The sequence below is a fragment of the Dromaius novaehollandiae genome, chromosome 5 (assembly GCF_036370855.1).
Source record: "Dromaius novaehollandiae isolate bDroNov1 chromosome 5, bDroNov1.hap1, whole genome shotgun sequence".
Classification (NCBI taxonomy): Eukaryota; Metazoa; Chordata; class Aves; order Casuariiformes; family Dromaiidae; genus Dromaius; species Dromaius novaehollandiae.
In genome coordinates this window covers 65,811,446-65,835,309 of record NC_088102.1, presented here as the reverse complement: position 1 = coordinate 65,835,309, position 23,864 = coordinate 65,811,446, and the positions used below count along the sequence as shown (strand labels likewise).

The following is a 23,864-nucleotide window of genomic DNA, read 5'->3' as shown; positions in this document are numbered from 1 at the left end:
CCTGACGCCCCGCTGCGGGCTGCGGCCGTCGCCTCATCCCGCGCTGCTCGTCCCACGGGCCGAGGCTGCGACCCCCCAAACCTGCTACGCGCCCATCCTTCCTCCCGCTGAGGCGTTACCGAGCGTACGGCGCAGCCAAGCAATCGCACCAGACGGTCGTAGCTTCTGGCTCTACTTGGTTTTATTGCTGTGCTTTAAAATAACAGTTCTTAGGATACCGAAGGCTTAGTCTCTTAAGATAAACAAAACGACACTGTTTCGAAAGCCAATACAGTTAATCCTCTCAAAACAATAACAGCTTTTCTGCTCTTAAAAAAAAAAAAAAAACACCATTCATGGTTTACTACATAACAGCTAGATAAGGCACAGTCCTTGTCCACTTGCATACGAAGGAAAAGTCAGCCAAAGTGCCTCACACGTTGCCATCTGGTACCTGAGTTTAATACAGCACAACTCAAAAGACCTTAGTGAACAACGCAGCTGGAGTCCTTGTCACAGCTAACCACTGACTGTGTCAAAGCACTTTTGACTCCCTGAGTCACTGAAAGGTAAGAGGATATCCTGAAGTCAACGCTATCAGTTTTACTAGTAGTCTGTTGACATCATCATATACAGAAAGTTCAGACACATATGTACAGAAACATTTATAAAGTTGATTTAAAAATGTTAATCTGTGACTTGCAATTTAGTTATAATGTTATTACTTTTTAAAGAGTTCAATACATTATCATAAGCCTTGGTATCTAGGTGCCTTAACTCATCCAATAACTTAATAATAGATTGTTTCTCGCCCAGTGTGTTTTTCCAGATGAGAAGCATCTGATAGTTTTGCTCTCTTATGTCATTAGGGTAGTCATAAATAATTTTATCAATATCATTCTCCTTCAGATGAGTTCTCATAAGCCACCTCCATTTTTTCGGTGGTACTTCATTTATAAAAGCCCAAAAGCTATCTCTCAGTTCTGAAAGAAAAAAAGAAAAGATCGGGTTAGGTTCTAAAAATACAGATTTTTTGATAGCTAAAATACATATGCTTGTATTAGTTTGTCCATTAGTTTTTAGCAAATACATGCACAGACCAAATAGCAACAATGAAGTTAGCACCTAAAGAGGATAACAAATAGGTTTCCTACTCAGAGTCATCTTACAAAAAAGCTAAAGGGACCAGTCTACATATCTTAATCTTCAAGTAGTCTCTTAAGATGAGATACCATTCAGTAAAGGTGTTTCTGGAGGACATTTCATTGGCCTTCATGTCTTTGTTTACTCTTAACAGGGCTCTTCAATAGTAGGGTTGTTACCACTTCGCTACACTATCGGTATAGGTCTGCCACACCAGGACTAGTGGGAGCAGAGCCTTTCACCTGGACATCCAGACACACCAACTTGCTGGCTATGGACAGATGGGCAGGGATTCAATGCTGTCTGACATCTGAGTGGACATATGAGAGAAAGACCTGCTGCTCTGACCCACACCACAGTCATTAAGGTAAATTCAACTGCTGGGATACAGGCTTGCTTAAAAACAAACAAAAAAAAGGTAACTCAGAACTGTACTTAAAAGCATGACTGCATTATGGTCCAGTGCAGAAATGTCTTCTTTTAAGGAAGAAAAATCCACCACAGTGATTACGACTTACTTTCTTAAATGCTGTAACAATCCTGTTTCAGCGTATTTTACAATAAACTGAAAGCCTTGTAGCTTTAAACAATACTCATTAGTCTCCCTAAACTATTCTTTCAATAAAGTCAACAGGAGAAAGCAAATCACATTCCAAGTATTATCCATCTCTGTAATACTTACCCTTTTGAGAGAGATCTTTAACTATTATTTGATACTTCAGTTCTTTTACCTGTAAATGAAGTTGGACCATTACTGCTGCAGATCAGAACACCTTATTCATCTACAGCAACTATTCCTGAGCCACTTTCACAATACATAGAAAGGGAAGTAATTTTCAGGCGATCAAGGGACAAACCTTGAAGTCTAAAGATCCTTAACTGGCATGACAGAAAATTTCCAACCCCTTACATACCATGCTGGTACTTCACACTCGTATGACCGGTATTCCAAGTTTCCATTCGTTACAGTAGTGTCAAAAATTACAGGACTACCCTGGTCCTCCTTCCTTATGGAAGTGCATCATGTAACCCATTGCTTTCACAATACATAAGCCAGTAAAATAAGGGGCGAGGGGGACAGTTTTCAAAGCAAAACTGAAAATTAAGTATTTGAATAAATAAAGAGAACCGCATGCTGAGAACAGCTGTATTACTAGCAGGTAAGTGAAGCAAAGTAACACATTTACTGCTATTACAAAAGACTGACTTCTGTGTAAATACTGAAAGGGGAGATTGAGAGAGGACTAGCAGATTAATTGAGGGACTGAAGTCTGCCTTCCCAGGATGCCATTTCCCAGACTTTTCTATTAAATCTTTGAAGTAAAGCCCCCTCTCCCTTATCATTCTGCCTGAAAACAGCATCTATAACTCAAGTGATAGTTAAAACCTTAACTGATTACACATCTATCAGGGAACATACACCAAGAACTTTTCCACTTACCGCATGATTTGCTGGCATCCTACCACATGCCACTTTAAACCAGGCACTTGGATGAAAAGTAGGATTCTGCCTTGTTTTCGCTGACAGCGAAGACTCTTTGAGCCTCTTCCAAAACCTTTCTATTTGGCACCTCAAGCTGCTGGGCAGAATTGTGCTTCTCTCAGAAAGTGCAGCGCTGTCATCCTCTGGTGATTCGTTTCCCACTTCTAGGTTAATGCTGGTATGTGCTTGGCCTTCCGTGTTCTCCCCAGACTTCTCATTCTCTGTGCTGGCTGCATTATTTGCAGCTGTCTCCACTTCAGATAAAATGAGACTTTCAGTACTGCCCTCAGACTCCTGTAAGGAATAAAAATATATTCTACTTCTAGAGGATGTTTCATAGGTAGGCTTTAAAGGATGGTCTAGGAGAAGGAAAAGGAATAGTTTGAGTCACTGAATATAAGAGAAATAATAGGAGACCTGCTAACTTGGCAGAGTTACAAATATGTGAAGTTACTGCCTTTATAGATTTGGACTTCAAATGGCTTTAGTCTAAATGCTCCATCTCGCTGGCTGTTCTGCTCCCAGTAGACTGCCAGGTAAGGCTCATGAGCTACCTCCGTAACAAATGAAGAAAACCTTCTGTAGTATCTCCAGTGGCATGTATTAATGCTTGTTCCTCTCTAAACACAGAGGAGATGGACCCCTTCTGACGGGGAAGGGGAAGCGATTACACTGTATGCTACACATGAGCTGACCACACAGCCTGCTAATGGTGACAGAGACCTTCCCAAAGCTTTTGCTAAACTGATATAGCACATCAGCTTCAAACAAATCTGCCAGCTTCCCCCCCCCCCCAAAAAAAATTAAATTTTCTGTCAGATTCACAAAATAAATCAGTCCAAAGAATCCAGTGAGCAGCCACGCCTATTGGGTCACTTTAGTGAGGGAGTAAATATAAGGAAGAAAGATAGCTTCGTCATTTTTGGCATTGTCAGTGCATCACACAAGCTTATGCCATGGGGTATAACTTCACCTCAGGCCAATGATGACCCATCAAGAACAGCACAAGTAGCCAGACCTCCAATGTATACTGATATAGAACTACTTGAAAGTCAGCTAGTGTTGAAACTGGGAAGTTTTAGGTTTTCTTCTTTTTTTTTTTTTTTCCTGAAGCTGGAAAGTGAGAGCCAGTATTGATTTTCTTCCATTGAGACTTGTATTCATTAAAGTGCAATTCCACCATCAGCATGAGCCAGTGTGTTCCCTTTATTTGTCCAGGGTCAGGGACCTGCACGTGATGCAACTACGTGACTGACAGCACAAGCAGGCATGGATGTGAGAGAACCGCCCCACTCATCGCCCATGTGGTCATACATCATTTTCATTGAATCTACTTTCTCTTTAAGGGTAGAAACAGGTTAGTCAAGTTGCTCTTACTTACACAGCATAGTTTGTGAACAGGTAATCTAGTGACTGAGTAGTTACAGCATGGCTAGCTGCTGCTCTATTTTGGAAGGAAATAAAGTCTCTCAATATATTTTCTGCAGCAGTGGAATTTCACAGGTACTTCTTTGGAAAGGACAATACACTGATGCCCAAAGACCTGGTCTCAGGACAATCAGTGTAATTCTCCTTCGCAAACACTTTTGCTGAGCATACCATGAATACTTCAAGTATGCAGATACTGCAACTTAGCTTTGAAATAATTGTCCCAAGCCTAAGTGTCACCATACGCTGATTTGTGATCACAATCTACTGAAGTTTTATTGAAAATAAGGTGATGTTATGTTTGCCTATTCCTATGCTACAATCTTTTGGATCAGGTTTTCTGTCATGTTCCTTCATCAGCTTCTACGAATATACGAAGCGCTGCAAATCTGGCCAGGGCGTAGGGGAAGGCACAACCCAACAAAACCCAATGGATGATTCAGATATCTGAGCCACTTATGGACCTTAAAAAAAGAGAAGAGTTTAAGGTGATGTTTTTAAACAGATCTTTCAATTCTTTTCTTTCAGTCTTCAAATATTTGTGAAATAACTAAAATAACTTCAGTTATTTCAAATGTCTAACCAGTAAGTTAGACAACAGCTCTGTATAAGGTAAGTAGGACTCACACTGGGTGTGGGACAAGGCAGGCATCAGGGAAAAGAACATGTTGTGCGTGCCAAGAGAGGAATTTGCATGCTTTTTTTTTTTTTTTTAATATCCTCATTAAGCCTTTTTTTGGTTTAACAGCCTGGTGTTATGTCTTATTGACTATAGTAGTGAGAAGATGTAGCTCATTTCTACCTTGCTGTACTATTAGGAGTGTAACTTCTAAACAGAGAGGCCAAAAACAAAGCTGGCAGTAAGTCACTGATGAGTAAAGCTTTTCATGCTGTGTGGTAGAATTTTAGAATTAAAATTAGTTCTAGAATTGTTTTTGACTACAGAAGGCAAGGGAGAAACTAGCTTTAGAAGTAGAATATGTGCTAGCAGCCAGGTTTAGCTCAGTGAACACTTTCCAGGGACATACTCCTCAACTGGCACGTGCTGAGCCCAGAACCTCAACTTGCTGTCCTTGAGGAGACTTTTGATTATCTTATGAGACAGTTCAAAATATTCTGGCCACAGGCACCAGAATGTTTGCAAGGAAGCACTGGAAAGGCCAGCTGCAGTGGATACACGCAACTAAGGAATACATCAGGCCCTGTTAACATCCGGCCCTGTATGAATCACAGCCTGTTGTATCTTGGGGACACACCCTGCCAGAGGTGTGCAACGAGACAAATCAGAGCTGTGTATATGCAGTACAATTAAGCACTATCTTAGTTGCTTGCACAAAGCTTTGTGAGGTTAAACACTTCAACCATTATATACTTACCAGACCTTTCTCTGCATCTTTACTTATTGAAGCAGCTGGAAAATAAGATAAGTGTATCAGCAACTTATATAAACTGCAGCAAATTAAATATAGCTGAATTTGTACAAGTTTTATGACATAAATCAAAGTTTTAATAAAAGCAATTTAGTTTCCTTGAACTGTATCGTAACAGTACTGTCCTCAGCTTCCACTAATAGCATGCAAACACTGTTCCTTAATATAGAGGACAGATAAATGGTTCTACTTAATAAAATATAGACCTCAAGATGCTGTTCAGCTTTTAAGGCTCTCTTCCTTCCCCCCCCCCCCCCAAAAAAAAGGGGGGAGGGAGAGAGAGGAAAAAACCTGATTCTTAATGCATTCATGAGATATTACAATTTGTAGCCACTTGTGTTGCTTTTACTGCAGCACAATCAACAAGCCAAGTTCTGAACAAAGTTTATTGTTCAAGATTTAGAACTATTTTCAATATTATTCTTGTCTAACTAAGCTAGTTGCAAAGATACTTTACTATACAGTAGTGGAAATAAAAGGTTTCCCCCCCTCCCCAAGAAAATATGTCCATCTTCTAGAACTAAATGCAGTGAATTCACATAGGACTTATCAGCTTGGCTAACACTGACATTTAAGAGGCTGAAGTGAAGCCAAGGCAATGATTTGAAAGGAAAAAGGAGGAAAAAACCCTCTACAGTCAAACACATCAAGTGAAATAAATCAGTGATCTAACTAGTTGCTGCTTCTTGCCCCATTCCTCTGAACTTGCTCACAAACCTTTTCCTCAGTGTTTCTAGCTTGTGTTTTATCAACAAAATGCAAGTAGGTAAAATTCCTTTAAGCTAATCTTAGTTTGAAACTAAAACATCTATTCAGTGAAGTAAGCAATCTCATAGTCCAGCTTTACACATTTTATTTACTGAACATAACTAGTCTCCATCTTATTTCAGTTAAAGAGATTCCCTATAAAGCAACACAAAAGGCAGAGAGTAGCCTCGGTGCATGCCTTGCCTAGTTTGGAAAGTTTATGGATAGTAAAGACAATTACCTTTATCACTCTTCAGCTTTCTAAATATGAAAGAGAACAGCACCAAAATCAGACAGACAGAACCAGCTACAATAACCCAAATAAAAGATGCATTTCCTGCAAAAGAGAAGAATGAAAATGAATGCTTGAAGCAGTCCACAAATAATCTGAAGTGCAAGAATGATAGTCTTAACTCTTGCTCAAGAGATCGATCTACGTTCAGGACTAGTGTAACAACCTAGCTAGCTTCTGTCTCAGGAAAATCACTGTGACTGTTTGCCAACCTGAACAGGTAAGTAGTGGTTCACATTGCACATTGGTGTCCCAACAGCGGTTAGGGCTTCTATACAGAGCTGTAGCACAACTTCTACAAGGCTTTCAGAAGAAAAACAAAAAAGAAACAAGCATGCAAAAAGATGGCAGAGTGCTTCATGTGCTAAAGTGTCAGTAATCCTGATTCATTTCCCTCTAGTCTGAGGGCAGCTACCCACCAGCTGAATGCGTACTTCTCAGACTAACATGAAACATGAAAGAAGCCCTTTTACTACCTGTAACTTTAAACAACAGCACTTGTTACAGCTTTGAGAACCCTGGTAACACATGTAACATTTTTCCCACCGAGGCATTCTTTTGCTTGCAGCAAAATTTAAGATAGTAGGATAGTTTGTGACTACAGCCCCTTTAATAACTTGTCTTTAGCACATAACATCCAAATCGAAATAGAGAAGCTTTTTAAATACGTCACAACAGTTCAAGCCTCTATTTTACAGGCTGCTTCTTTATCATTCACTGGACAGCAGAGATCAAACAGACCAAGCTGAGTGGTCGTTATGCACCAGACCTTGACCAGGTAAGCCACATCCTAGGTCCATCGTAGCATTGCAATTCTGAACAATTTCTTTCCCTTCCGGACACCTGAAACAGATAAGACACAGTTGTAGCTACATTTCCAAACCAGATTTGCATTTCTGCTCAGGCCTGTTTTCAGGTAGAGCTTAGAAACAAACAGAACATGCATAAAACAGTATTTTGTTAGAAGTGCAGCTTTAAACAACTTGAGATTAAGCAGCAGCAAAGCAAGTTAAAAATTCATGTATGCTAGCCTCTAAGTGGAGGGGTGGGAAAACCAGTAGATGCATTATTCAAGCATACTTTCCTTTAACAGGTAGTTCTACCTCATGAAAATTTGGGTTAGCTGCTACTGAAAGCTAGTGGAAAGCTCATTCAAGTGTGTATGTGGGGAAAGTACAAATCTAAAGATATGACAAATGTGTAAGCATACAGAAGTAAGCAACAAATGTAACAGTACCGAAATCCCTATCTTTCTAGGTCTCAACCTTGTGTACTCTAAAACACAAAACTTAAGTGTATGAATAATGCCATTGGCTTTAAGAGAATTATTCACAGGTTAATGACATGTTAGGTATGGGCATGGATTGGACCCTGGTTTTCATGTTTACTAAAACAGTTGCTTGTATTCATTACTGCACTTACTTTGTACTGCATCTCTGACATATTTCACAGCCCTCAGCAGGGCAGAAATACCCTTGTTTGCATTGACATTCAGTATCATGCGTCGGAGTGCAGGTCCTTAAAGTTATTTGATCTAAAAATAAAACATAAGTTACAAAAATAAAGATAAAAGTTACAGCTCTTCACAATTGTGCATAAATTATACCCCAGCCATAAGGGCAGTTTTTTTTTTTTTCCCCCTATATTCTCCATAACTGGAAGTGCAAAAATGAGAGAATTAGGCTTCCCACATTAAGCAAGGTGTACAGGGATTAAGATGCCAAAGTCTTTCAGTACCATCTTTGCACTGCTTGCATGGCAAGCATTCTTCCAAGCCATTTGCATGAGCAGTATAGTCTTCTCCTTCAGTGCAAGGGGCACATCTTCCTCTCACATGTGAAGCATTGCAGTGCTGAGCAACATAAGTACCTGTGGAAGAGGAGAAGCAGCAGCGGCAGTCTGGAGCAGTCATTTAACATGTGAAGGAGCATAACAGGTTGTCACAAAGTAATTTTGATCAATGTTCATTGAACTCCTCCTCTTAAAGGAATGGTGCTCTGTGTGAATTGATTGGCACAATACCATCAGGAGTCGCGTTCACAGCTTGCAGCTCAGACAAGGAGCAGCACTGACCCAAGCAGCCAGCCTGGCCTTTGTGGGGATGCACAGAGCTTCCTGGGCACTTGGGAGAACTGGGCTATGCGTGTTACAACTTGGAGAGTCACCCAAGTGTCCAACACAGAGCCACCTCACCTGAGGGGGCATAACAGGTGCAGGGAGGATTGCCTAAGGGTCTGTTCAGTTTGAGGTCTCTTTAAATATGACTCATAGCCCTGTGATACTATCCAAGTGCAGGGTGCTTCTTGGCACGAGGCTATGTTAACTCTGCACACATCAAATGGGGTGGGATCAGAGCCAAAATGAAGATTTATATGCCAGTACAGAAATACCAGAATTCCCCAGGGCCTACTCTGCGTGCTCACTAGCCATTGCTCCAAACCGCCTTTGAACACTTCATCCTGGGCAGCCGGCAGAGATTATGACACACTGCCAAGGCGCCTTTCCCAGTCATCTCCTGTTGCGCAAGGGCCTCTCACTTCAAAATGGAGCCCAACCTTAACAGCACCAGAAAGCCAGCACAACTTCAGACAAGCTTAAGCTTCCACCACATGCAATGTAAAAAAGCAATAATAACACAATCATCTCAAAGGAGGGAAGGGAAAAATCCAGCTCTTATCAGAATACAACTGTCTGAAGTCCTACCTGCTGGACAAGATTTGCAGCAGTAACCTTCATGCAAGTATTCTCCCTCATCACACTCATCCGCTCTATTTCCAGGAATCGTCAGTGTAACCTACAGCAAAGACAGACAAGTGTTTTCCAGTGAATCATCTTCTCCCAACACGATACCATCTCAGGGAGAGGTTCCTGCAAAGACTTGAAAACGTTCAGATGTTCATGGGAAGCCACAAAGGAAACCCAAACTAATTTCTGCTAAGTACTCAACACAGAAGTAATTACAATCACAAAGGATGGGTTAGAGCAGCAGGATGAAGTTTAAAGGCAGCAGCAAAATAAGTTTAGGAAGCCACCCCCCACCTCCACTTATTTTAATTTCAATCCCCTCCCCCCCGTTAATAATTCACCAGAAGCGAATTTCAGAGGCATCGCTATTAAGTATGGTTTCTGCCTTGCGTAAGCAAGGCCTGCAAGGTACTCTCGCTTTTTTTTCCCTCCCTCTTTTTAATTCAGAAGGGTCAGTGTTCATCTTCCTCCCGCAAAATGGAGGAAACGCCCAGCCGCTCTCAGAGAACATTTATTGCTGGCTTTAATATCCTAATCAGAAAAAGGCAAGTTGAGTCATGAACAAAAATAACTTACTGTAGCCACAGGGGCATTAAGAAGTTTTTTTAATGGAAGGAAACTGCGGAGACCTACATGCCTCTCGGTAAACTCCCAGGAAAGCAGCAATGAGAAGCAGACAGTGGGCCTACAAAGCACCTGGGTCTCCAGTGCGCCAAACAAGGCGGGCACAGAGGTCCCAGTGCAGCAGGCACCAGGCCACAGCTACAAGTCAATTAAACACACCTACATACAAGACAAGGGGGAAAGAGCGGCAGGGAGGAGAGGGAGGGGAAAGCAGAGCCCACATCTGCCTCACAAGCAGCTAATTGCTCTCAGCAGGCAGTTTCAGGGCCGAGAGCTCAACACGCATGTTCGCCCCTTCCGCGGCGATTGCGGCCCAACTCCCTTCTCCGAGGACTGAAAGCCTTTTCTTTTAATTGCATAGTTTCCTAAACCACAACTTAAGCAGTTAGCTAATTAGAGTCCCATTAAAGGATTCATTCTTAACTCGTAATTTTAACTTTCACCGGGGTAGGGGGGTGAAGCGCACGGTTCCTACTGCTCCTACGCGCGGCTCCCGTTACCTGCCCCGTTACAGGATGCGGGGCGGCGTTTCCTCCCCGCACGCCGCCGAGCTCCTCCGCTGGGCTTTCGCCCCCCTTTCAGAGCCAGTGCAAGGAGATCTGCTAGCTCGGGACCCCCAAAACCTCCGGGAGCACGGAAGGAAGGGGCCGCCGCCCGAACCGCGCCGAGCCCCGGCGCCCAACGCCGGCGCCCAACGCCGCCGCCCGGCAGGGACCCCCCGCCCGGCCCAGCCCGGCCCCGCACTCACCGCAGCCAGCAGCAGCAGCGCCGCCCCGGCTCCCATGGCGGCGGCACCCCGACCCGGCCCGGCTCGGCCTGGCCCCGCTCCGCGCTGCCTCCCGGCACCTCCCCGGGGCGGCGCCGCCGCCGCTTTATCCGCCCCGCCCGCCCCCAGCGCCCGCGCCGCCACCTGCGGCCCGGCCCGGCCCCGCCTCGCCGCTCCCCGGTGGTGGCCGCACGGGCCGACGAGGGAAAGCGACTTTCCCGGAAAGCTCGCAAGCCTCACCGGGATTTCCTTTAATCCATAAAACCGTTCCCAACTTTTTCAACACCAGCTATTGCTGCTAGATAAGTAACAGCGCTGCTGGCACTACTTTTCCTCCAAAAGGCTTTTCACCCGCCACATGCACATAGCAACAGTCACATCCAGATGTTGGAAATTGCCTTAAAACTTACGGCACAAGGATGAATGGACTTTTTTTTTTCCTGTCCGGATTATTTTTTAATTGCCTGCGGCAGCAGATGTTGGAAACTCCTCCGCTGCTGCCGCGTAATTTGTTTATGTAGGTTAATAGTTTCATTCATCTAACTGCACCTCTAGTGGTAAGAACATTTGTATTACTTGACTGCAGGAACAAGTCGCGGTGAAACCCCTGTGGGTGAGGATTGCATGGTAAAATGGAAGCGATCCAGGGAATCTGAAGCATTCGTGTAACACCTACTAATGCCTTCCTGTTCAACACTGCTTCTCTTTGGCTTAGTTTTTTTTTTAAGTAATTATCTTCTAAAATCTGAAATATATTTGTACTCAGGAAATATAAATACCCCTACAGAAGAGGAGAAGGTCCTGTCACTAGCTCTAATACAGCGTCCCAAAGGGAAACTTGCCTGACGAGGAAGGCTCTGCTAACGGAGGCCAGAGATGTGCTGACTTGCTGAACATTCAAAGGGAGATGATTTAGGCAGGATATCAGCAGACATGTTTGCACATTAGGAGCAAATATTTTCAAGGTTCCTAAGTGACTTTGCACAGCCAGATGGATATTTTAAACGGTTCTTTCATAGCCAAAGGCGAGAGGGACCCATTATCACCCAGTTTTACGCTGCATATAGCATAGGCCAGACTTCCCCAGAAATGACTGACTAGGATGATGTCCTCCAAAAAGGCATCCCATCTTGACTGAACATGTCATGGATGATAAATCCTTTGTTTTCCTGGAACCTTTTTTCTGATAGGGAAATCAGTCTCACTCTTTAGTATTTGTGATTTATTTCTCACTCAAACCTCCAGACGCTGGTTCTCACCCTGTTTAATCACATCGGAGAGCTCTACTTTTCTCTTTATGTGACTGCCTATTCACTATAATCAAATTATCTCCTTAATGTTAAGGTTTTCTAAAGACAAGTCTGCAAATTTATGTACAAGACAGTTCTCAAAATCAAGGCAAGCACTTTTCTTTCTATTTTGCCAAAGTCAATACAATTAAAAGACATGATCAATTCAAGCCAGATCAATATCAAAATACTAGTGCTGTTCTAAAGTACTTCTCTGTCAGAAGCTCTTGCAAGCCTATTCCTGTTGTTTTCCTTCTGAAAAGCATGGCCTAAGAGTTGACAGCTTGTAAAATGCTATAAAATACAAAACCATGTTCAAACACACAATAACGTCTCAGATAAACTGTCATTGAAAGTCGTGTGTAGTTTTATTTCAACATACCAAGCACAAACAGGTTTCCCCTAATTGGGGAATATGATGAGGAATGTAGTTAAAAATTTGGAAACATTTACATTGAAAGATAGCCCAGACTGGCACCACCACTAAGTATTTTAAGGCTGTATATATAGCAGTACTTACCACTTGGAACTACTTCAGGCCAGAAAAGAAAGGCTTAGTATTGTCTGCTGTCTACATAAAATATTGCAAATCTTTAAAAAAAGTTGTAAAATAGGAAGACTATTAACAGAGTTGAACAATGCAGTGGCAAAACCCTTCCTCCTTCCTGACCTTTGACAATAAACGTGCCTACGATCGAACACACATACACCCACACTTGCTCCCACTCTTTTCACTTATTTTGGGGCAATGATTCCTCTCTCCAGTGCTAGTGTGTGATATTAGAAAACAGCCATACAGCAAATAATAACAATAAGAATAAGGAACCAGGTTTTACAAACAGGCATGTCCGACATTTCACTCCGTCGGCCTGGTCCAGGACATGAATCAGTTCTGTAAGAGAACAAGGAGTTTTTACCGAACACTTCCCATTTCCTAAAGAGGAACAGCTCTAGGAAATCGTGCATATTTACAATTCTTGTGGAATGGAAAACAAAACACATTCGGATGTCCCCTTCTGTGTGTGCTGACAGAATAAATGGTGGCCTAACATCCAGGGGGTGAATTTTTTGGACCAAGTGTTGCTCCCTCCCATAATTAAATGCAGCTGGACAGGCACCGTGAACATCAGTTTTTTACAGCTCCCCAGCTGCACTCCCTAACTCGTAGAGCTATAAAACAGGCCTGTGTGACCCTTCCAAAACGCTGGGGTGTTTACCATTTTTGGGGTATCAATACTGCTGGGTAATAATTAATTGCATCAGAAAATGACAAGACATAGAAAACAAATTGCACAATTAAAGCTACATTTGGCTTTAGCATTAAGGCCCATACAGGTTAAGAGGTCCTTGAAGATGTACATGTAAAAGGCAAAAATGACATAATCCAGAGGAACAAAGTTTTGCAGGTTCCTAGGTCCCTTTTTCACCTCGCTTTTCAACTTGCTTCCACCTCTGCCGCGTTGGTTCTAAAGTGCTTTGGTGCCTCGCTGGGCTCCTTGCGCGAGTGGCCCCCCCTCCTGCAGCCAGGAATTGTTATTGCTGCCAAACGTAGTGCTTTTATTTGAAGACATAATTAATGAACAGTTGGCATGTGAGAAAGATGCACAGGAGAAACCAGCAGCGAGAGTCCAGGAGGAAGCTTTCAGAAGAGCCCTTCCTGTGGAAGGATTTTTTGTTCAGAGCACTGAGGTTTCTGGAAGAGAAAACAATAGGTTTATTTGTGTGCAGGAGGCAGGCGTGCATTCACGTGTGTGTGTGCACCCAGAGCCCCAGAGTTTGCACACAGGGAGGGATCCCAGCACTTCAAGATTTGCCATTAACCAGGTGCAATCACCGCTTGGTTTCCCTCAAACGCGGTGGCGGCAACGGATAGCGATTTACATCAAAAGCGGGAATGCTAGTGCTTTTCAGCCGTGGAGCCCAGGGCTGGGAGCATGTGGCTGCATCTCAGCAGCAAGCTCAGCAGACAAATTCCTAACAGACTCAATGCCTGATAACGAGAGAGACCTGTGCCTTCTTGCCTTGCAGAGATTTATAGCCAGCACCTTGTACAGTCCCTCCAAACCCTTTTGCAGCTGGGACTGCCAGCAGATCTAAGTGTGCTTTTTACCTCATAAAGAGATTTTATCACTAAGCACTGGTTTTGTCTTTCTGGTGTGTTAATATGTAACCTAGTGAAACAGTGGTTAACTGCACCCCACAGGCTGATAAGGACAATCCAAAGGCCACAGCAGAGGAATTAACATGCCACAGGTTATTTTTAGCCCATTTTGATCATTGCTTTGATGAGGGAAAATGGTTACCTGTGTATGTCCTGTTGGGCTCTCTGTAGGGATAAGACAGCTGAATGTATTTCCTTCAAGTGATTCATCTCTTTCCCGCACTGAGTGCACAAACTTTCAAACCCTGCGGCAAAGTATTGAAGGACATCATGTTTTGCATTACCATCTCTGGTAGCAATGGTGAAACACCAGCCAGGCTCACCCAGCAAGTAGTTGGCTGTGCTCAGGTCCACACAGCCAAGGGGGACACTTTCAGGAAAACAGGGAAGAAGGAAATGGGGGACAGGATTTTCCACTCTGGAGATGGAGGTCAGTGGAAAGAGTCTGGTGACACTGGCTCGGGGCCACTTCTCAGCTCTCAGGAAACTTTTTTTTTGCAGAAAGCCCAGCATCCTCCCTAGCTATGGGGAATGCAGTGCTCACACCTGCCCCTGTATCTGAAATACTCAAGGTCACCTCCGACAAAAGCTGAGAAAAGGGAATGAGAAACTAGGCCTGTTTCCTATCTGACTGCTGGAATTTCAGTGCATGTTTTTCCGACATGCTTGCGCCAGGACTTGGGAAGCCCTTGTTGGCATGGAGAGCACGAGGCAGAAAGAGCAGAAGAAGTGAGCAAGGGAAATGCAAAAGCAGAATATCCTCTGCAGTCGTCTGTGGGCTACATGCCCGCAGTATTAACCAAGCTGGGAGGTGTCCGGGCTCAAGGGATAAGCACATTAAAGCCAGCCCCAGCAATACCCAAATACTTGCCATCATCATCTGACAGCTCCTGCACAGACTCTGGTGTCGAACAACTGCTCTCTGTGTTCTGGCTGTGGTTGGATGGCTGATCACTGGCTTTACGGCGCCTGCAATCTTTGGCAGACCTCTAGATACAACGAGGATTAAGAGAGACCTAGTCACTGTCAAATTGAACATTCCTGCATTTGTCTTTAAACAATATTATTCGGGGTGCTGAGGAATATCTGTGAGACTGTGAAGTCTGACTGCCGTCTCAGCATCTCTTAGCATTTGGCCTCCAGGCAGCTAGTTAAGGATATTACACACATGCCCTGTACAGAAGCATTTTCTCAAATGGTAACATCTTTAGGAAACGCATCCAAATTATTCCTGTCCTAGCTTTAAGTGATGCATACTGGTGATGAATTCTATAGTCATTTTGCTGAGTTGTTTACTCACCAACCATACATAAGAGAAAGGATGAAAGGAAGAAAAATTCAAAACAAAATTTCCCAGGGAAGATTTTTCAGAAGGTGCCTACAGGACTTAAGCATCACAGAACTTTCATATTTCATTTCCTGATGCTTTTTGTAAAGTTTCTTCCTAACTCTAGGATGAATAAACCAAACCTGTTGATTCAAACACAAAATATTGGAGGGTCTGAAAACCAATTCTGAACCTAAACTTTCCCACTGTTTCAGAGATGTTCAGATTTTTGGCTATTACAAAAGAAAAGCCTATGCTCAGAATAAGATACAAGTTCTTCAGTGTAGTATGGATTACATCTAACTGGCTCAGCAGTTCTACACTTACAAAGCATTTTATGAATGACATAAACTACTCCAAAGACGAATGCAGTGAAATATGAAAGTATCATCCCTCTTTAACAGAAAGGACGGACAGAGGTTACAAGTCCCATCTAGGAGGAAGTAAGTAACAAAGGCAGATGACAAGGCCTGAGTCTTGAGTTGCAGACCCTTAGTTTTGTACTCCAACACCTTGCTCACATCTTACTACTTTGGAAACACTGAACGCTTCAGCTCAGCCATATTCAGAACCCAGTGTCAGTGTCACTAACACAGGATGGGAAGAAAAATACTAAAAAAGACAGGACATATCAAAAAAGAATTATGATTTCTATTTAATTATGGCATAATATTGCAGCTGTGGAAATGTTAGTTATATCTCCCCAAAACAAACCTTTCAGCCTATGCTGTCATTGCATAAAAATGCTGCAGAAAAGGGCTGTCTAATCAATTGCAAAGGATATTCTACTCCCCAAAAGAGGCTTTTTACCTTGTGTCGTGTAACTTGATTGTTTATGCATGTCATTTTGTGGTTTGACATCCTTGTGGATAAGTGTCTCTCCATGGTCTGAAGTATCCCGTTCTTCTCAAATTGGGCAATGTCATTCAAAGGATCCCAAGGTCTTAAACTTTGGAAAACAAAGGAAAGAATCAGAAAAACAAGAATTCCCCCAGATGTGTGAAGAGCAGTGCACCAACTCCAGATGCACCAGGTGAACATTCCCCCCTACCCGTAACAAGAGTTTCAGCAGATGCACCATGTGGTGTAACAGACACTTCCCTGCATACACGGCTCCCACCAACAAGTGAGGATGATTCGGTCTCCAGAGGCTTCACTCTTAATGCCAGGGGAGACCACAATTGTCAGTTCTGTTTTGTCACTTGATGGCAGCAATATGGATTTGTACCAACAGCACAGCAGATTTTCCATCGCCAAGTCTCCATTTCCAGCAATTCCCAATTTTTTATCAGCAATAGATGTTCTAGTAATGCCCTGGAGCTCAGAAAGAGCAAACCCTGGGCACAGTTTGGGGAATGGCAGGACCAGCAGGACTGAGAGCACAGTGGGTGTAGGCTGTGCCTGCAACCTTGCTTGCATCAGCGGGGACTCGAGCAGCGAGGTGTGCTCCTAACCCACGACCCGCCACTCACTCCTCGTATTTGTAGCGCCATTCGTTAGTCGCGGCATCGTGCTGGAAGAGCAGCGGTTTCCACTCTGTGCCATTCTCCTTCCGCTCCCGTGCGGCATTTCTCTGCTCCTCTTCCAGCACAAATTTTTCCTGTGTTGCCTTGTGTTGGTCGCCTTTGTTTATTGCACTAGTTACATGCTGCCAAAGCCTAGAAATAAACAGGGAAGCAAGTAAAACTGCCGTAAAATGGCAATGTATTTTGCCAGCTGGAACCTTAGCAAATGCTTTTCTGATCTCCTGATACTCTAGAGGAACTGTAACAGGATTAGTCAGCCTCAGTTTTGACTTGTAAATTAAAGCAATATTATGAGAATGGCAAAGATGAATGCTATGTGTAGTGATCTACCGAAGAACAGGCAAACTTTCCATTAGATAACATCACCTACAATATTCATTAAAATCTCCAGTGCTGTCTGTGTGAGTTATAAGATAGTTTTGCTCAGTTTACTGAAGCCAGTGGCCTCTTTAGAGGTGATGGATGTATAATGGAGAATATGTTATCTTCCTGGTCCCTCCAATCATATATGTTCAGGAGCTTTTGTGTTAATCTTTATCCCTGAAACACAGCCTTTACATTCAAAGTTTACAAGCCTTGCTAGATGAATTTGTGTGCAAGGCTTGCAGCTGCACATGCTATGTTTTATTACCATACACAATTAGTAACCAGTAGGAAGCTGATTCAGTCTGCAATAACTGGATGTGCATTTGTGCTCACAAGCTGCAAGCATGTACAGAGGTTTTCACTCACACTTGTTTTCTGGTGCAAGAAGGTAACTAATTTGTCATACAATGTCTCACTGAGCCTCTGCCTTGAGAAGAGGATCTGCCTTATGAGAGAAAATCATTACCTCCTTTTCACTATAGCCATACAGACCAAAATGGGATGGTCTTCTCTACAGCTCCTCTAATCAGAGCACCCTAATCTTCCATCCAGACTGGAAATACTTTTGAGATTAGGAGTTAGCCATTCCAAAACATTACCAGATGGTCTAGGAATTAGAATAGGCATCAGCAATCCAGGCTGTCCCAGTATTCCCAGCTCTACAAAACACCAGTTCTCCATTTAGTAGATGGATGCATTACTGCATTTAATTCAGAGCTTGCTGTGGAGCTCTTAATTTAAAAGGGATACCGATGATTTCAAAGTTAACTCAACACTTCTAAAAGAGCGGCTTCTTAGATAATTAACTGAAGGCAGAGGAACATTTTCCTGTCCTAGTCAACACGTCACTTTCCCCGTTTTCCTGTGAATGAATCTTTTCTTCCAGAAACAAAGGAAGGAAACTCAACTCAAAGTGGCGGAGGTGGAGGAGGAGCTTCGGACCTTACAAAATACCCAAAATAACAGCCTGAGAAAATAATGCAGTGGCGTAAAGAGCCATTCCTCTAATTCTGGGAACACAGAGGGACAGGGGAAAACATGAAATTGCATGACGAGCACAGACGACTCCATCAAGAGCTGCATGTGCCACACACTGAGATCCTCCATAGTGAGCTGCAAAATGGCATGAGCTTTGAAGACCATCAAGTGTATGTGTAAACAGGTGATTTTCAGCACTGCAGAGAGGACTAAGCAATTCAGGCAGCACATAACCTGGATTAGATGGTAATTTATTCATGCAACTGCCAGCATAATAACGAAGCTGGGTGGCATGTCTATTATGGATCTTGAACATTTTTCCTTTTGCCTCCTTCACGTGCATGCATGTGTCACTACTAATCTCTGACAGAGCAAAGGGAGTCTGCTCTGGCAGTACCCTGGTAAATAGAGAAATGGAAATTCTTTATCCCCAAGGCTGATATTTCTCCTTTCTTTTAAAAGAGTCTTCTTCAGAAGATTAATAGAAGAAATGTGCTCCAGTCTGCTCTGATCTTGTGACAAACATAGCATTGCACAAGTGTAAGGTACACAGACAGATGGTACACAGACTTTATTGCCCTTAATGTCCACTGCTGTCCAGAGGGCACTCAATGCTCAGGTGTATTTTTGGTCAGCTCAGCGTGATATGTGGCAACACCAATGTTAGATGTCCACAGGCAAGCGGCCCAAATAATGCAGAGCCAGGCAGCATGCTGCACATACTGGCTTGGGATATTAGCTGGTGTTGGATAACCATGTTGGTGAGATGGCAGGACTGGTTGGTTTGAATGCAGTGCCACATGACATTGCTCCAGCTGTTCTTCTCCAAGCAGTGGCTCCTCTGGCACTAGTTCAGGGGTACTCTGCAATCTCTTGTGCCATGGAGTCCTTCCTTCCATTCCTTAAACCATGCACCATGACTATATTCTTAGGTGAATCTGGATTAACCTAAGAAATGCAGTGCACACTGTATTGGAAATATCAGCTGAGGTTATGAGGAAGGCTTAAACATCTGTTTAAGTATGTTCCCTCACAAAATCCTGTAATGTGGTTCAAACTACTGCTCTGCTCAAGCCAAAACTTTCCACGTAATTTCTGCCTCTAATTTAAGAGCCTGCAGTTGAAACAATACATCGCAGCATGACATCCAACTTCAGATCAACATTTTACCCTTTCATAAAAAGTTCTTAGAGTCGAAGGAGAGTCTACTCATGTTCTCTGGGGTCCAGGGAGAGTTGTTATTTTAGCAGATATAAAGTAGCCTCCACCATTTCTCAACCCAGCTACCTGGTTATTTCAGAAAAACCCTTCATGGAAATACCCCAGAATTAATATATTGGAGCAAAACAGGTCAATGGCTGGGTAATATGTGCAGGCAAAGCAAGGTCACTGCCTTTCCAGGAATGTGCTGGGAAATCAGAGCCCACACAGTCCTGCTTGGTCCCCATGGGGGGAAGCAGCAGTGAGATGTCTGCAGGGCTCCATACCTCTCCGACTCGAAGTCTGTCTGCTCCTCAAACAGCACAATGTGGCGCTTCAACCTCTGCCTTCGCACCTCACTCGTCGGGTTCCAGAACATTTCCGTGTTTCCGCTTTTCAGCTCATTTATGTGCACTTCCCCATCCTGAGAAGGAAAATTAAGCAAAAAGGTTAGTGACAGTCAGAAACTAACTCCAGCAACTGGAAACTTTCTGTAAGCTGATGGTGATGGGTAGGACTTGGTCAGAGGGCTGTTTTCTTCTCCCCTTCCATCAAGTCTCATTGAACATTTCCTGAGAGTTTCTAAAATGACAGAAGCATTCCCTGAAACACTGGCCAAGCTTTAGAAAGGGACCAGGTTCCTCTTATTAGTCAAGAGTTTGTGCCCACAAAAGCATATTTATAGGTGCCTTAATACGCTCTCCTTCCCACGGTATTCCTCCCAGGTACTCCCCAGCATACATACGTAAACAAGATCCCAAGGTCTTTTCCATTCCATCTTCTCTTCCCTACTGAAATCTTTGCAGAGACTACCAAAATACCATCCTTTCTGGAAAGCAGAGCTACTCTTTCATATTATTTTTTCAGACTAGTTGCCTGGATCCGGTTGCCTGGATGTGGCCTGAGCATCATCCATGCCATTTTTAGGGCACAGATATTTGCCTTGCCCATCACTGCCTCATTGCCTTGCACCTCAGTTCCATTTCTTCCCTTGCCGCAGTCCCTGATGCATGTCCCCATTCCCCCTTGAATACCCCTTCTGCCTCAACGTGCTCTCTTTCAAAGTCCATTTCCCGTGTTTTCAGCTCTTAAACCCCATCAGCCCCGAGAGGCCCTCGCCCCTTCCCAAAGCCCCTCTCAGGACCTCCTCTGACATGTCCCAGGTGCCAGGTCCAGGGCAGGAGCTCAGACCCCAAGAGCCCCCCGCTACTGATGTTGGATGTAGGGGGCACTATCCAAAACCGCTATGGGCATCTCTAAGAGGCAGGTGTAAAAGTCCTCAAGGGCTGCTTTGATCCTGGGGCTGAGGAGCACTGGGATCTGCTTTCTCTTCTTTATTTGGGTGGCTTTTCAGGTCAACAAACAACACTGGCAACGTTGGCAAACAACACTCCCACCACCACCCAGCTGCTGCACCATTCACCGCATGCAGTCCCAAGTGGTGGCTTGCAGAGCCACCCTTTCAAAGCCATTTAACTTCTTTTATACATCATTCTAATTTTGCACACCACAAACAACCAGCATAAAGAGCCAGGGAGGAAAAAATGATTTTCAGGCTGATAAAGCCCAAACGCAGAAGGCTGAGAGGCATGCAACCATGTTAGCACAGCACCCGGGGGGAGTGACTCGAGCACATGCTCCTGTGGGCAGCATTCCCAGGACTGACACTGACAATGTGATCTGCAGCCCAGCACAACCCACAGCTGCCCCAGCGCATCCGGCAGGAAAGGGAGATTGGAACGGAAAAGCTTCCCAGGCACAGGAAGCAAATATCTTCTCATACATCTGGAAAGCGCAAATTTCCCTAGTTTCAAAATGGCCATTAGCTTTTACATAAAAAGAAGAAAATGCCTGGCGGAAGAAGCTCAGCTGTGCTTCTAGCAGACTGCTCCCTCAAGGGCTACGTTGTAGTTGGGACCTCACTACAAGGTTTTATCCAGGCACGTTTCACCTGATCTACTTTAAATACCTACTTTAAGATGAGACAAATCTTGCTGCAGAAGTGACAATTTCCAAGGGCTGAAAGGGAGCAAAGGTCAACAATAACGAAGACGTAGATGCCTAAATGTAGATGAGATAAATACCTAAGTCTCCAGCCCAATTACCAGGAGCTCCCAACCACAGCTCTAGGCTACGTCCTTCACCACGCAACTTAATTTCTGCCAGGCTTTGGCTTATGGTGCCTTTGAGCTCTTTATGTGTGGCTGCCAGGCGTGCAAAGGCGTTGTCAGGCCTGGTGACTATTGTGAGCTGTCCATACCGATATACCCTCACTGCATCTGCATCTCAGTTCTTCACCTCAAGAGCAGAGGAATAATAATCTTCTACCACATGAGTCTGCTGTGAAAATAATGAATTAAAGACCCGTGAAGGTCTTCCCTGATACCCTGGTAGCTGGGGACAGTTAAGTATTGGACACAACAAGACAGAAGAAAGTGTCCTGGTTTTCACAGTCACTTTAAGGTGAACAACCTGCCCTTGGCTGTCTACTGCCATCTCAGCCTGCTGTAAGCCCAGGACCCTCAATACAGAGCCACCAGCTGCAATGGAAACGCTCCCCACCACTTCCAGTTTAGGCCCAGGCAGCTGCAATGTTCAAGCTATTGCACTCAAGGTGGATAAGACCACAGTGGCATAAACGCCACCACTGTCACATGGCAGCAACTGCGACCGTCAGTCCTTACCCAGTGTCCGTCGAGGCTTGCTAGCACTTCTTCTCCTGACTTAATCTTCCCAGAGATTTGATTAATGCTTGTGCTGCCACCGAAGAAGGGCTGTCAGAGAAGGAAAAAAACCAGAAAATATGATCCACCTAGTGACAACTGGAAGGGAGCCAAAGGCAGCGACACAGTAGGAGAGAAGGAAACTGCAACCTGCACTGTTTCTGGGGAAAGGCAGGATGAACTTTAGCATGGATTCTGACTACCTGCCATTGTTCCCTCCTCTGTGTTTGCAATACCAAAATCACTTGTAGAAGACATGGGAAGAAAGAGAGACAGGCCTTCAAGTCCATTAACATTCAGGACTGCAAGGCCTTGCCTTCATTGCAAATACATTTATTGTCAGCTAGACTTCAGGATAAATGTCAGTGGGCAAGTCCTTTCCATTGTCCAGAATCATATCTGAGTTTACACAACTATACATGCAGCCCTGTCCAAAGGCAGGGAGCAGCACTAATGCATCTGGTGACTTTTCTTATTCATGGGACAGCAACAGCAGCATGGCACTACTGATGGCTGCATCTGGATCAGGTCTCCAGTGTGAAGTGCTCTCGTCAGCAGCAATTAAAAAAAGAAAAGGGTATTTCCAGAGTCAAGGAAAAGAAAAGATTCTCAGAACAATGGAAAATTTCCCTCATCTCCTGCCTGCCAAGCACAGGAAATAGAAGTGATAGAGTGACCAGCTTTTCCATTTCTACCATGCAATATTTCTTCAGACATTCTAGCTACTATTTTCTAGTAAGTCTGTGCAGAGGAACTTTTTCTCTTTTTTTAAAAAGAAACAATACGCAACTAAATTTCTGGCCACACTTTTGGAAGAAAAAACACAAGAATCTTAAGAATTAACATACACAGTCCAGCCAAGAATTGTTACACATCCAAATTAGTAACAAAATCATGGGGTTTACCTTTAATTGCTGACAAATCTACTGAAAACGATGACTAAGAAACACTCAGAGCAGAGCATGCAACTAAGCTACAGGGACCTCTGTGGGCCTTGTTTGGACTAAGCAACTTGTTTTTGAGCCAGAAAAGAAGGGTCTGCATTTTAGGCTTTGAAGTGCTTGTAGGTTTTTGAGATGACACTGACTGAAGTGAGGGAAATACTCTGTTAGCCTCAATGCAGTGTGTCAAGTCTATGGGAAGAACAGGCTTTAAAGACAAGTGTATGCAAATGTCAAGGAGGTATATACGGAGAAACAGTTCATTTTGTGAAGGCAAATAAAAGAAAAATGATTACTGCCCCCCTGAAAAAGTGGTTTGCAAAGGTCTCCCCTACCTCCAGCAATCCCTCACACCGTGTCAGTAGAGGCCAGAACTACAAAGCCCTGCAGGCTCTCAGTTCTCCATGCTTCAATTTACAAATAGGCAAGAAATTGTTTGTTGGAGCAGAAGAGAAATGGAGGCTTCTTAAAAAGCAATTCAACTGTCCAAGAAAAGTTACAGGTCACAACTTTCTTTCCCAAGTTTTAACACACATAACTTTAAGAATGTCTAAAGGTGCCTCCATTTTATCTGCATACTATAAATTTGCATTGCCCAGGCTATCTAGGGGAGGGAACTGCTGCATGAACCAGTTAGCCTGAGGCAATGATGGTGCAGCTCTTTAGCACATCAGCCACTCCAAATCAGCTGCCTGAAAATGGGCTCTTGCACCACC

At 43.8% G+C, this 23,864-nt stretch overlaps 2 protein-coding genes across 8 annotated transcripts in view; both read right to left on the bottom strand.

Annotated features, from left to right (window-relative positions):
* Window positions 1–163: 163 nt before the first annotated feature.
* LOC112978952 (tumor necrosis factor receptor superfamily member 6-like) lies at window positions 164–10,772 on the bottom strand. Its single transcript, XM_026092764.2, has 10 exons — window positions 10,620–10,772; window positions 9,206–9,296; window positions 8,240–8,371; window positions 7,925–8,036; window positions 7,272–7,345; window positions 6,452–6,547; window positions 5,410–5,444; window positions 2,564–2,899; window positions 1,805–1,853; window positions 164–962 (listed from the first exon to the last, which is right to left on the bottom strand). The coding sequence occupies exons 1-10, from the start codon at window positions 10,653–10,655 to the stop codon at window positions 667–669; spliced, it is 1,257 nt and encodes a 418-aa protein (XP_025948549.1). The 5' UTR covers window positions 10,656–10,772; the 3' UTR covers window positions 164–666.
* Window positions 10,773–12,275: 1,503 nt separating this feature from the next.
* OSBPL5 (oxysterol binding protein like 5) overlaps window positions 12,276–23,864 on the bottom strand; it is a 114,665-nt gene continuing 103,076 nt past the window's right edge. For all 7 annotated transcript variants that reach the window (XM_064513124.1, XM_026092761.2, XM_064513123.1 and 4 more), the window contains exons 16-22: window positions 22,169–22,258; window positions 19,772–19,908; window positions 16,887–17,072; window positions 16,225–16,363; window positions 14,959–15,076; window positions 14,230–14,332; window positions 12,276–13,619 (exon numbers count right to left, since the gene is read on the bottom strand). In XM_064513124.1, the coding sequence (XP_064369194.1) occupies window positions 13,484–13,619; window positions 14,230–14,332; window positions 14,959–15,076; window positions 16,225–16,363; window positions 16,887–17,072; window positions 19,772–19,908; window positions 22,169–22,258 (909 nt within the window). In that variant the 3' untranslated portion in view covers window positions 12,276–13,483. The remainder of the gene's footprint in view (window positions 13,620–14,229; window positions 14,333–14,958; window positions 15,077–16,224; window positions 16,364–16,886; window positions 17,073–19,771; window positions 19,909–22,168; window positions 22,259–23,864) is intronic.

What these genes read in the sequence shown, in the direction of transcription:
- LOC112978952 (XM_026092764.2), bottom strand. Translation starts at nt 10,655, where the DNA reads ATGGGAGCCGGGGCGGCGCTGCTGCTGCTGGCTGCG. An exon ending in TGTCAGAGATGCAGTACAAA is followed by an intron (nt 7,346 to 7,924) that starts GTAAGTGCAGTA and finishes TATCTGTTTCAG; the next exon opens with GTGTCCGGAAGGGAAAGAAA. An exon ending in TAAAGATCTCTCTCAAAAGG is followed by an intron (nt 963 to 1,804) that starts GTAAGTATTACA and finishes TTTTTCTTTCAG; the next exon opens with AACTGAGAGATAGCTTTTGG.